The 13,727-nt window shown below is 33.6% G+C and overlaps 1 protein-coding gene across 1 annotated transcript in view; it reads right to left on the minus strand.

Annotated features, from left to right (window-relative positions):
- Positions 1-6: 6 nt before the first annotated feature.
- The window catches only part of LOC119645303, a 139,667-nt gene continuing 125,946 nt past the window's right edge, over positions 7-13,727 (minus strand). The window contains exon 11 of the mRNA XM_038045440.1: positions 7-1,469. Coding sequence (XP_037901368.1) covers positions 491-1,469 — 979 coding nt within the window. The 3' untranslated portion in view covers positions 7-490. The remainder of the gene's footprint in view (positions 1,470-13,727) is intronic.

The raw sequence follows: 13,727 nt of genomic DNA on the forward strand, positions 1-13,727 counted from the left end.
AAATGACGTACGCACCCGTTAGGGTTCTTGGTCGCTATTCACAAAGTATTTCAGTTATAGTGCCTGGACATGGAAAATGAAAAATTTGGATCAGCACCACCCACGGTAATAAAGTGTTCAAAATTTTTTATTTTTCGTTGCTTTTGTCTTTTTTTTTTTTTTTTTGCCCCCCTCCAAAATAAAGGTGGTGAGCATAATGGCCAGGTTCGGCCATAACCGAATATAATTTTCCTTTGCTTATTTTACGATTTATTGGCTTTTTTTTGTTTTTTATTTTTTTTATTTTTATTTTTTTTTACTTCAATATCGATACAAAACAAAGAAATTTCTCTTTAACTAGGCATTATTCTAATGATTTAACAAATTAACATATGGTCTACTTTGTAATAGAAAAATAAAGCGCTTATCTTATAAAATATAAACGAACAAACAACCAAACAAACATACAAACAAACAAAAGGAGCACACTTTGAGTTGCAATGACCTTAAACTAATTCGTTGAGTTATTTGTTAAAAAGATGTGATGAAAAATTCTTGTATTTGTTTTCGTTAAGTAAAGAGAATAATAAATGTTTACACAAAAGAACTCTAAGGAGATTAAGAGTGCGTTTATTTGTGTGGTCCGGTAAGAGAGATGCCTGCTATTCTGCTTTATGAATGCGTTAAGTGATAAGCATTTCATACACCGTTGCGGCGAGCGTGAAAAATGAAAGCCATTGAAGTTATTGTTCAAAATGATTAATGCATTACCGATGAATCTGTTGCTATACATTGCTCTAATTGCTGAAATCACCATCACTGCCATAGTGTAACGTGGTTTGATCGATATTGAACTAAATCGTTCTGTAACATCATTACTTTGTTCAGGTTTTTGTTGCAGGCAATAATTACAGGTATGTGTTCTAACTTTGACGAGGTTAGTAGCGTTCGTCGTCGTTTTATCGGCTTCCGTTATCGTTATTATCGTTTCAACTCTATAAGACTTTATATCAGCCAGAAAATCTTTTGTCTTTATATCATAATGCATATGCGAACTACTCGACAGAATGTCCGACCAATCGACCCTTAAGCACATTCTCTTTACCATTGTAGTCATTGGTTTCATGTATGCATTGTGAAATTCTGATATAGTTATAGTTGCATTGGATTTCTGTCGTCTCATACCGAACAAGAGCGGCTGACATCTTTGCTGACAAGTCGTTATAACTTTTGTGTAATTCCAGGCCAACCACCTTAGTATACGATGTATACGCATCATATTCATCACGAAGAGCATCAGCGCCAACACATAAACACTTTTACGGTCAAGCGTCGAGCGAATGGCTTTCGAACGTAATGCATTTTGCTCTTTTTCGAGGCATTGTCGAAATTCCTTGTAATCTATTCGTGTAATGGCACAGTAGTGATTAAGCATGCAAACAGCATCACACCGGTCGTTGTGATAGCGTACAGTATTCGCGCGATAGTACCTACAAAAGAGGGAGAAAAGGATAAGAAAACGAATGAGCGAATAAAATATAACAATTTCTTGCAGAAGCTACCCTCGATAAAGCAAATAATTGTTTGTTGGTAGGTAGCTTTGAGCATATATATTTTTTATGGCGGCAAGCTTTCTCTTTTCTTCTTGTAGTTTTTATTTTGTGTTTTTTTTTTTCATTTTTTTGTAATTTTTTTGTCATTTTTTTTTTTTTTTTTTTTTGACCTGTAATACGGCTTTATTAAGTCATCGCCAAAGAAGTAAAAGTAGGGTCGATGGTTTTGCTTTTTCCTTCTTCATGAACTTTTCGTTCGAAGGAAGAGGCAGCTACAAGAAAACCTTTGTATTTGCTGATAGTTGAAGTTGTCATACACACATTATATCGCGTAGAAATATTTTTATTCGAATTTTTTCGTTTTTTTTTTTTTTTTTTTTTTTTTTAGTTGAACTTTCAAACCATTTATGTTATATGATTTTAACATTTACTCCTGACATGTCAAAGGTAAAGCAATGTCAACGCATAAATTATTGCTATAATTATTTAGTCATCTGTGTTGTGCAGTGAAACGTATGCAAGCCTTTAACTTAATACATATTGACAACCAGGAACGTTGCTTATACGCATAATATACGCACGGTTGAATGGGCATAAAAAATGTGCCATAAATAATTTCATGATGCCATGGCAGTCGACAACAAATTTTCGAAAAGACTAAATCAAAATATATACATATATATATACATATATATATATATATATATATATATATATATATATATATCTTCAAAACACGAAACTTTTAAACTTCTTTCCATTCGTTAATGTTATCTGTCGTGTGTAGAGAGCTGCGCCACGTTTATGCGACAATAATTTGGTACAACTTGCAAAAGAAGTTTGCATAAATGATGATGAAAAAATCTGGTAATAATTTTTAAAGAATGTTACAAAAAAGCAACCACGACAACAATAACAAAATTCCTTTTTCACAAATTGTCATAAGCAACCGCATGTGCATCTTTTTCTATCCACTTTCTAGTGCGGAGCCAAATACTGCGTACACCATGACATCGAAGAGATGAATTGCCGCTTGAGGGCGAGAAGGCGAACTTTCTATGCGAACATTTATTATTGAAAAAAAAAAGTGAATAAAAAAAACGAAATCTTTGGCGCAAAGTCGAAGACCACATAGTTTACTCCGCATTTATCATGAAAGTTGCCTCAAGGCTTTTACATTTTCCGAATTGACTTTATACTGCCTTTAACTTGCTTGAGATATTGTGTGTGTTCAACAAAGAAAAGACTTGAAAAAAAAACATTAAAATTTAAGAAATATTTTCTCTTTACTATATATAGAGAGATCCCGAAATTGCTTCACTTAATAAGAAAGCGTCTATCGAAATCTAGTTTTTTTTTTTTTTTTCTAATTCAAGCAATTTTCCCCATCCGCTTTACTATTGCACTTTTCACAACACAAGCGTTAGATGATACCGAGGAAAACGTTCCAAAGTCATAATCCAGACGGATATTGGTAACAGAAAAGCTAGAAAATTAAATTTAATTACGTTCTCAGCATTGTACATTCAAAACTCTCTTCTTCTCTCCTCTCCATATACCATACGCATAATACATAATGCGTCTGAATTGCCAGCGTGCAGTGCATTAGCTGTGACCACGTGTACAACCTTCCTTAAATAGTTGTAATAATCGCCTTTTAAGCTATTCATCTCGCCTCGCCACGCCTTCCTTTTAATGTAATTAGGCTAATAATACCTTTGCTAGTTCGCATAACTATAGAAGTACATACGAACTGATTGGATTCCATATCGAATATCTATCTGCATGCAAAATATTCAATATTTTCAAAGAATTCTTTACTTAAGCAAAAGGTAACACAGAAAACTCCCGTCAGATGCATTGTCATCGCGAAACATGAGCATGTAAATTTTGGACTCAGACAACCAAAGATTTCTGACGGCATAACAAGTCGCGCGCTTGATTGTGAATCAAGGCACATTATTATCAAATAAGTGCAATAATATAATAAGTGCTTGCATGGAGTTTGGCTAATGACAGCCGTTCGTGAAATTGAAAAAAATTTATGCGAAGTGTCAACGTACACAACAGTTAGATGCGATGATTTTAATCTTTCTCTACATAAAACAATGGTTTTCCATTTCATTCATTTTTTTGTTGTTTGATTTGAAGGAATCTACTGCCGAACCTCATCATCACACACTTTCAGCAACTTATCCTAATTGTCGCTGTAAAAATGCTGGCTTGCATGGCAATGCCAAAGAACCATCTGAAGGACCAAAAAACGTCCAAGACAATGAGTTGGAAGATATATTGGACGAAAACCCGCCTCATACCCGTAAAAGGCTCTCGAACAGTCTAGCAGGTCGTGCATCAACTATTTCTGGACGGTTACATGCAATCGGAAAGGTCCAAAAGAAGGGAAAGTGCCTACCATACGAGTTGAGGCAAAATGCCATTTCAGATCGTTTCAAAATTAATGAATGCCGTGGTTTCATTGCCTGCCAGGCAAAACAAGTAGGGTCTGCTGTGGTGTATTGTAAGTGCAAGCGTGAAACGTCATGGCCTAGCCCAGTAGAGCCATCCACATCCACACCGAAGCGAAATATTCACGATCGTAAAGTTCGTGCTATGCACATTGTGGGATCAACAAGGTGTAGTGTATGACGAGCTGCAAAAACTGTTGCTGCAAAAAAGACCAGTTATAGCGGTTAAGAGACGCGACGTCTTCCTCTTGCATGAGTACTTTCGATTATACGTTGCAAGACTTGTCAAGAGTACACGGTTGCAGCTTGAATGGGAAACTTTGCCCCATCCAGTGTACTCGCCAGACATAGCTCCTTCTGATTACCATTTGTGCAGCATGGCTTGGCTGGCGCGCCGTTTGCAAATGCTGAAGTTGTGCGAAAATGGACTGACGATTGGTTTGCTACCAAACCAATATCGTCCTTTCGACACGTCCGATCGTCAGGTTGCCGAAAAGATGGGAAAAAGTTGTAGAATATGATGAAAAACGCATTGATTAGAATATTTTGGACCAATTTTTCCCAATAAATGCCTTTTTCAAGTGAAAAAAATCATCAAAATATAAGCAAACACTTAAAGGATTATGGTAGAAAGAAGCCCACCATTAAGTGCTGGCTACTATTTCCCTTAATGCAGTTAATTAATGTTAAAATTAATTATATAACGACTTTTCAAGATATACCTTTTTAGGAAGCAATCAAATAAGAGATTCGATGCAAATCATTTTCAATAGAGTTTGTCCTTGAGTTAGAACGCGGCGGTGTACGAAATTTCATAAAAATCTTTCAAAAATCGCGACCTATAGGGTGAGATTTGGGGTTTTGCGACAAAGGACTACGTGGACGGATTGATGAATGGAGGAAAGTGTTTAAATATATGCAAAATATCAGATATACTGGTAACGAGCATGTATACCTTTGAGAATCCCTGATAATCCCATACGTCGGAGGTGAGTCGAATAATAATATATTAAAGTTTCTGTATAGAACACGAAGCCGGAACTTGACCAGCTCCACGACATAGAGCGTTAAAATTTCTCGAATTCCTTCGATTACGGTTTAATAAACAGACTAACAGATATTTTATTGATAATAAATTTTTTATGTAAAATGAAATGAAATCTTCTATCAAAGATAATTTTTAGATCAAGAAATCAAAAGAAAAAAAAGAAAAAAATAAAAATATGAAACAGTTTATATAAGAGTCTATATGGAGTCGTTGTAGGCTTTAAATGAGAGCAGGACTGTCGTGAAGTTACGCAACAGCTTTAACGCAATTTCTCATAGTAGAATGTTTTGGAAACGCTTTCCCTAACTAATAACAATATGCGTTAATGCTGTAACAGCAGGTATTTGCTAAGGCCTCATAAAGAGCCTTTCATTTGTTATGCTGGAAAAGTTGTAGAGATTTAAATCCGTTTTTAATTGTCATTAAAATTCTACAAAAATTATCCTACTATAATGGGTAAACATTGTCACGCGCCCTAATCTACTTTACTAGATAATAGTGAAACACATATTAGACAACAATAACGACACCTGATAAAACAATTAGTATTTTTGTGCACGAACTTGTCCGGGAAAAGGGGGCAAAACAAAAATAGGGGCGAAAAAAAAAAAAAAAACATATTTTCGATATATAATTGGCAAAGTGACTTCAACGCGATTCGCGGCAGTGGTGGTTGCGGCGGCACTATGTGGCAGTCAACGGCCAAAAAATGCACCCTTAAATAATCATTAATGGTAATACACACACAATACACACACACACACACACACACAAACGGAATCGTGCATACGTGCACTTCTCTCTGTAGGACAAATTATAAAGGCACATCAACGCTACAACGTTATGCATGCATATATGCCAGTGGGCCTGGATATAAGAAGGAAAAAAAAAAAAAAAAAAAAAAAACACAAAAGCTTTAAGTTAGAGCAACAAGTTACGACCAGACAAGCTTTACACTTTGTAATGGTTAATTAAAAACTATTAAAATATTTATAAATTGTCAATATTATGTATATATAAAAACAACAAGGTGCATGCGTTTGTTCATGGCCCCCACCTCCTGTTCTCTGAAATCGTGCACTATACATATATATATATATATATATATATATATATATAAATATACATAGCTGAGTATTACACGATGTTATGTGAGAGTGGCTGGAATCATTCATGCTGCTGCGGTGTTTTAACCTTAATGTACTCTGATTAACAGACAAGCCAAAAACAATTTAATTTTCATTTAATTACACTAGCGTACGAATGTAGCCATATGTGCGTTACATGTAGATATATATCTAAGTATTTATAGCACCTTTTCGCTGCTATAAGTGCAATCGTGTCATACGAGCAACTCGAACAACACGTTGTGTCTATTCTAATGCAATTGTCACGTAAAAAATAATTGTACACTAATAGCTGTCGTGTAATAAAGTATCAGCGGCGGCGATAATAAAAATATAACTATATATATATATATATATATATATATAACTGACTGTGACTATCCATAAATGTTAATTATTAAAATATGCTTAATAAACACCGCAACAACTAATTGTAACTGGACTATAATTTTTACACTCATTTGAACACGGAAATATGGGCTCATTTTTCATTCATACATACATACATAAATATGTATATATATATATGTATATATCAATTTAATGCATTTTTAATGTTCTACGTTATTTTCACGTAGTTTCAAGTGTTTAAGTGAAAATTGCTGTAATATATCGCTCATATTGCTCACATTGCTGGAAGGTGAATATATTAAATACATGCTGTCGTTTGTAACATCGCAGATGGCGGATAATTCAGTTCACGTTTACGCAATTTGCAGGACTATAAGTCGCAACTACTACTACTACTACTACTACTACTACTACTACTACTACTACAACTACTACTATTACCACTACTACTACTAACAGATATATTGTATTTTTGTGATTTAATGTTTCTTTTATTTGTATCCCTCTTGCGTGTATATGTGTGAATATACCTCTGCCTAAAATTAAATAAATCCGTTTTCACGTTTACCGGATACGTAATCCATGCATAGATTATATTGGGAAGATTAAAATTGATCTTATAAATGCGGCTGCAACGCAAGGCAATAGAAGTGAAATTGACTTATAGCGATTACCGATAATTAGTTATAATATTTAATAAATAAAATAAAATTAAGTCGTCAAGTCATTGAAAAGCTCGTGAAATAACAAGGAAATATTATGAATGAATGAAATATACCCGTCCATAAGCTTTGCATAATTTTCTCAACTAATTTTCAATGCATTTATTTCATTTCCGACATAATTACTCAAAAGCCCGGCAAAATGTCCACTTACAGCCATTACAGCTGCTGCATAAGAAGAAGAGTGCTTGCTACGTAGGCACTTATTCCGTGGCTTGCGAATGAATATCAGTTCGAGGATTGTCAATTTGGTAGATAAGGTGGGTGATCCAAAAAAAAAAAAACACACAGTCGAACTTTTGTACTATAATCAATACAAGAAAAAAAAAAAAAAAAAAAAAAAACTGATTATATTTTACATCACTTGCAGCAAGAGTATATTAAATCTATGGAAATGTTTACAAATGTTTACAGATCAACTTGATATATGGCCATCCATCTAAGCAATAAGAATGATTTGCTGAATCCATTTGTATCTGTATAATGTCAAGAGATGCATTCTTGTGTTCAACCAGCAGAAGGAATGCAATTAAAGATATATCTAGACCGGGCCATATGAAGAATCTATTTACAAAATGACGTCACGTGGAAAAAAACACATCAGTGAGAAATGTTCCTCGAACATGCTAAATGCATTCAAAGAATTTGATTTGATTGAAATCGTTTTTTGAACGATCTTAGATCAAATAATTTTGCATTTCAAATAAGTCTTGTCTTAAGCGAGAATTACTGCTTATATGAATGACTCGATATATAAACTTATCCTAGCAAAATTGGATTACATTGAATCATTTATCAGATTATAAGCTGCTATAGGCGCTGATATGAAGAGTAAAACTTTGTGGTGATACGAAAATATGATTTTTGATATTTTGTTCTGAAACTAAATAAAAAATTGAATAGATAGGCGCTATGGCGTAGACTATTTAAGAGTTGAACTATGAGAGTTGAATTGATGTAGAGAGTTAAGATATTAATCTCCCCTCACTATTGGGTTATGTTGAAGGAAATGAAAGGCCATCAGTTCAACGTGAAGGAATCGATGTCTTATCTTTTTTTAAGCGATTTCGAGGATATCCTGTGGGTTTAAATTCTTTGCGATGAATATAAGTTAGAAATCGATGTTGAAAAGCATTTCTGTGTTTACTGAAAGAGACTAATACTGCTAAGGAAGTTGCATTTTAGCCAAAAGCAATGAAAGCGGCATCGCATTTTATCTAAAAGCTTCTGATTTCTGAATCTATGAAATAAAATTTCATGTTTTGATACTCCTGAGATCTGTAAGTCTGTAATCGCGAGTGTTCTGAAAAATGGTTAAAAGGTGGTGACCGATCATATCTTTAATGGTGGCGTTTCTTGAATACCGTAAGTAAGGATTATCGTCCACGTATATAGAAACAGAGCAACAAAACAACATTCGTTTTGTCATAACGCTTGCAACACTTAGAAGGTAACTGTAGAGGTCACCCAAAATACATGCATTCTTGGTCAGCATTAAAAGTTGAAACGATTAAAGCATGTCCGTCTGTCGATCGATATGATGCCTGCTCTAAACATTCTCTGCAAATATGGCAGAAACATGGGAATTTCTTGTACGCCAATTAGCACTGGCCGAGGGACGCGTTTACATGTTCCGTTTAGTACGCAAACTGGGGCCAACTCTGAAAAAATAATGGATTTTTCGCACTTTACTCATACACTAGACCAGATAAAACATTCTCTCCTTCGTGAAAAGGACAAAATCAGTTCCATATATGCCCAAACAATGGCCTACAGTGAAGTAAAAGATGAGAATAGCTCTACATTTTTATGCATGCAGTCTCTGCACGAGACTAGACTCTATGCTAAACATTGGAATACATAATGTTCTCAGATGAGAGCTAGAAGCCGCTAACAACAAATATGTGCTTCCTACTAATAATGCCATCTATATGTAAGTCATAGTACAAACTTTCTAATTGAATTAGCTTTCCAGCTGAGCTTCTCGTTGTCCAATATACTAATAGTAAGTCGTTTTCATGATCTGGACAACTCGATAAATTTTAACTTAGTGTGAGTCATTTATTAATTTCTTGTTTTTTTTTTTTTTTTTTTTTTTGCCTCCATTTGACACGCTATAAACAACTATTATTATCATATGTAATTACATATATCATAATTTCATTAAAAATTTTAATTAGCTTGACAAACAAAAGCGAAAGAAAGAGGAAGGAAAGAAAAAACTTGAAGAATCATTGATTAAATCTGTCATTGTTTTATTGTTTGCAAAAATTGATGCAAAAAAGCAACAACATTTCTAACACTCCATCAGGCAGGACAGGACGACACTTCAAAGCGAATAATTGGCAAGATTATCGCTTTTGTAAGAATATCTTATGTTCAGATTTGATTCTATTTGGCGTATGTATCGATGTAATTAATTTATTTTATCTGTTATCATATTCTTCGAGTTCTCTGCACTGCCTTAAGTCATTCGACATGTCTTTGTGGCCTCAATTCAAGCGAAAAGATTTTCCTCCTCCTCTTTAGTCGTGCTATGCTCATAAGGTTTTTCTACGCGTTCGAGTCTATGTACACATGTGCCTCAGTTTCTGTGTGTATGCTTATTCTTTCTTATGCGATTTTATGGTTAAACCTTTTTTTCTCCTATAAACTAAATAACTGTTTTGTCTGTAATGCCAATATCATCTTAAAAATGCTTTCTGTTCTTATTATTACTTTTTTTTATTTTCATTTTTTTTTTTTTTCCTTTCGTTTCTTTTGTTTTTGTGACTATAAATAATACTTCAATATTTGTTTGCCGTTGGCGTTTACAAACACATGCAAATATCTAACCGCACACCCACACATACAAACATAAAGTTTATATACATAAAGCCATGCATCGTAGTAGTAAGTAATAGACAATAACAAGGAAATGCAATCATGAAAATGTTATTCGTAAAAATAGATTATTTTCCTTTCTCGTTTCATTCAAAATATTATTATTGATAATATTGGTTTTATAAAAATGTGACTAAAAGGAAAGCCGATTTACGAAAAAGTATACGTTTACATACACACTGCTATCTATTGTCTTTTAAATGTAATTCAGATACTTTTTAAAAGTAAAGATGGATGATCTAATTGGAAGCATTTCTTAAATACATCACAACTTGTTCTTCTTAACTTAGTCATCGTAACGACAACAAAAGACATCTTTCATACCTATCATCCAAAATCTATTCGTTCGACTTTTATAAGACTTAGTTAATCAATCCGTACGGATTTTTTCTTTTCCAGTCTCCAGTCCAGTCTCGCCTTAGAGAGTACGTAAGTAATCGTATAAAGTTTCGGATCGCAGCCGGGATTTCATATGTTACTCAAAACAAATGAGTTAAGAGTTATACCTTGTTGTGAATGGACGAAGTCTTAGTTACAATTTTCATCTGTAAACGTCAACTCATTGAGTACGTGAGCTTTCTAAAAAGTGGTAACAGATAGTTGAAGTGCCAATAAAATGATGGCCGCATTAAAATAAATTGATTCAGAAATAAAGCTGATCAGAACTAAACTATATTATTATGTTTACATATGTAAAGTCTTTAAGATACGAGGTGTGTTCAAAAAAAAAAAAAAAAAAAAAAATTCTATTTTTTCCTTATATAACCCAATGCTATACAAATGGAACAACAATATAACCACATTCCTCAATGGAATTTTATATGCTTATATACATGATTGTGCCAAAGGCGAAGATTCTTCTCTTAGTCATTCTTAGTACTTTTGGGTAACATAGATGGCAGCAATCTGGTCCAAAGGTCGACGGTTGCAAACGGATAGACGCAAATGTAATTGAAAAACTATATAGTTCGGTAGCAATGAGGAGTTTCGCCCTTTATCCCACTCAAGAAATACACGCGCTAAAGCCCTTACTTATCGGACGGGCTGATCTTATGCCCTGGGCCACTCGTTACCCTGCCCTACTTATGGTCTCTCTCGGACCGTGATTTTATATTAGAGAATGAGTGAAAATATGAACATACTCAGTATAATTCGAGCAATTGCAAGACGATAATCTTATAGAGAAACGCACGTACAATTACGCTTAAATTTTCCTATATCCACCAATGTCCAACTGCTGGAAGAATTTCATTGACTGAAAGGTAAAAGCATGTGACGTTTTTTCAATAAAATTGTTGTCGGGGGGGGCAATGTTCTAGAAAGAGACTGGCTTCTTGTAAAACGGGTAGAATGGATGCAAAACTTGGACATTCACTATTTGAAGAGTAAAAAGTCTTTTAGATCAGCGCTCTCCGGGTTACTTGTAGAAGTATTTTCTTTGTGTTTTTTTTTTTTTTTTTTTTTTTACACTCAATCAACATTTAGTTAATAGAAGATGGACGAACAGACGAACATAAGGCTAGATTAAAGAACGTTTTAATGCAGATTAATACTGTTTTGTACTCTTGAGTGTATCAACGTAAGAATATTCGAATTTTATCACGAAAGTTATAAGGAAAAAGGAAGCGACACTTAAGCTACCTTTGCTCGTACGAATAATGTCCGAACTACTATTTTGAAGTAAAAAGGTTTAGGAAAAAATTTCCTTTTCATTGCAGGTCATTTGAATAATTAATAGACAACCTTTTGAGAAGTCTAACCCATGCTCTTTACACTTTTTATAGGCTCTTGTATATATATCACATTTACTTTTCATTAGAGCTGTTTTGCCTTAATTGAATTAAAACTATCGTTTACACTCCCACAAATGTATACACATACATGCATATACAAATACACAAGCGTACATAATCGCAAGCACATTTACGCAGTATACTTTATATTTAAAAGAGTTTTCTGCTTTGCCCAACATACATCGTATATCGTACTTTACATATATATTCGCACACTCTTTATACGCTTTTTATGTACTCGCAATATGCACACATCGTCGGCAGCTATATATATATATATATATATATATATATATATATAGGCATGTTTATATGTATGTATGTATGTATGTGCATGACATGGATTTTTGGGCTATTTAAAATTCGATTTGAAAGAAATTAGCATAAACAAACATTTGGCAACGGTTGCCAAATAAAATGAAATGAAAAATTACAAAATGCAGACAAAAACTCTGAATGCAGAAAACGACGGCACATGTCCGCCTCCTGTTTTATATATCTTATATACGATATACCTTGCATATAATCTCATGTATATATATATATATATATATATATATTTTTTTTTTTTTTATTCTATGTATTATATATATATATATATTTATGTATATTTATATGCATATATATGTAAACGCGCTTTAGGCAAAGTTTCTGCGTCGCCACTACAATCGACATTCATTCGTTTATATCTTTTATGTGGCTTGATTAACTAACAACTAACAACGCATGGGCTCATAACGTGTCAGCGGTTTTTTTATTTTTATTTTTATTTTTATTCTTTTTTTTTTTTTTTTCTGGTAACTTATGGCAAAGTAGTGTAATATATTGAACCTATCTATAATATTTCTTCATTTATATACTATCCAGGAGGCGCGCGGTTCGATTTTGATATGTAGAAGAATAAAATTAATATATGGTGACGTCAATTAAACGCGATTCGTATACCTCGGAAAATCAAAAACAACTTCTCTCAATTATAGCTGTTAAGAGCCGTTAAGACGGTCTGTATTAGAATTTTAAAGCAAAAACTTAATTTTACTTTGTTACTCAATTTTGACTCAATAAGGTTTTAGTATTTAGGGCAGTGGCCATTCTTCAATTCGGGGCTTTTTATAAAATTTTCAAGTTTTTCTGATTCTTTTAAGTGAATGAGCTTCTGACAAAACGCTACTATGGAAGAGTGTTCCCAATAGGAGCTGGCTTCGTCTATCTTTGGTATGGATTCGTTTTTTCTGTCAAACATCTACTACTCGCTCATTTTCGCCATGAAGTATAAACAACGTTTTCTGTAAAATCCTAAAAAAGGGTTTAAAAATGCATCTGTGTTGGTCGATGTGTTATTTATTCTGTTCAAATTTTTGTCAATATTATATTAATTCTTCGCATATTTTATCGCTTATTTATAAAAAATTTTACATTTTTTCTGGTCTATATTTCGCATAATTAATTTTTTTTTTTCCTAGCATATGAAATCTTAAATCTTTGAAAAGCATAACAAATGCTGTCTAAATATAACGCAAAGCAAATCTTCTACGAGTAATCTCTGTTCTGAGTCAAATTTTCAATCTTCTCACTCTCTTCCGTTTATGAGAGGTTTATATGAGGTAGTGTTCAAAAAGCGTTTCCCATCTCCCCAACGTAATCTAAATTTTTGTTCTTCATTTTACATGTGTAATGACTTTTTTAAAATACGACTTTATGTGGGGAGTGGCTGTAAACATGGGGACGACTTAATCCATTTGCAAAAGCCCATGGGTCATTTGCCGATTGAACGTAAAAGTAAACGGTCATAAAAAAGATGGAGGG

This window comes from Glossina fuscipes, unplaced genomic scaffold, assembly GCF_014805625.2.
Source record: "Glossina fuscipes isolate IAEA_lab_2018 unplaced genomic scaffold, Yale_Gfus_2 1, whole genome shotgun sequence".
Lineage (NCBI taxonomy): Eukaryota > Metazoa > Arthropoda > Insecta > Diptera > Glossinidae > Glossina > Glossina fuscipes.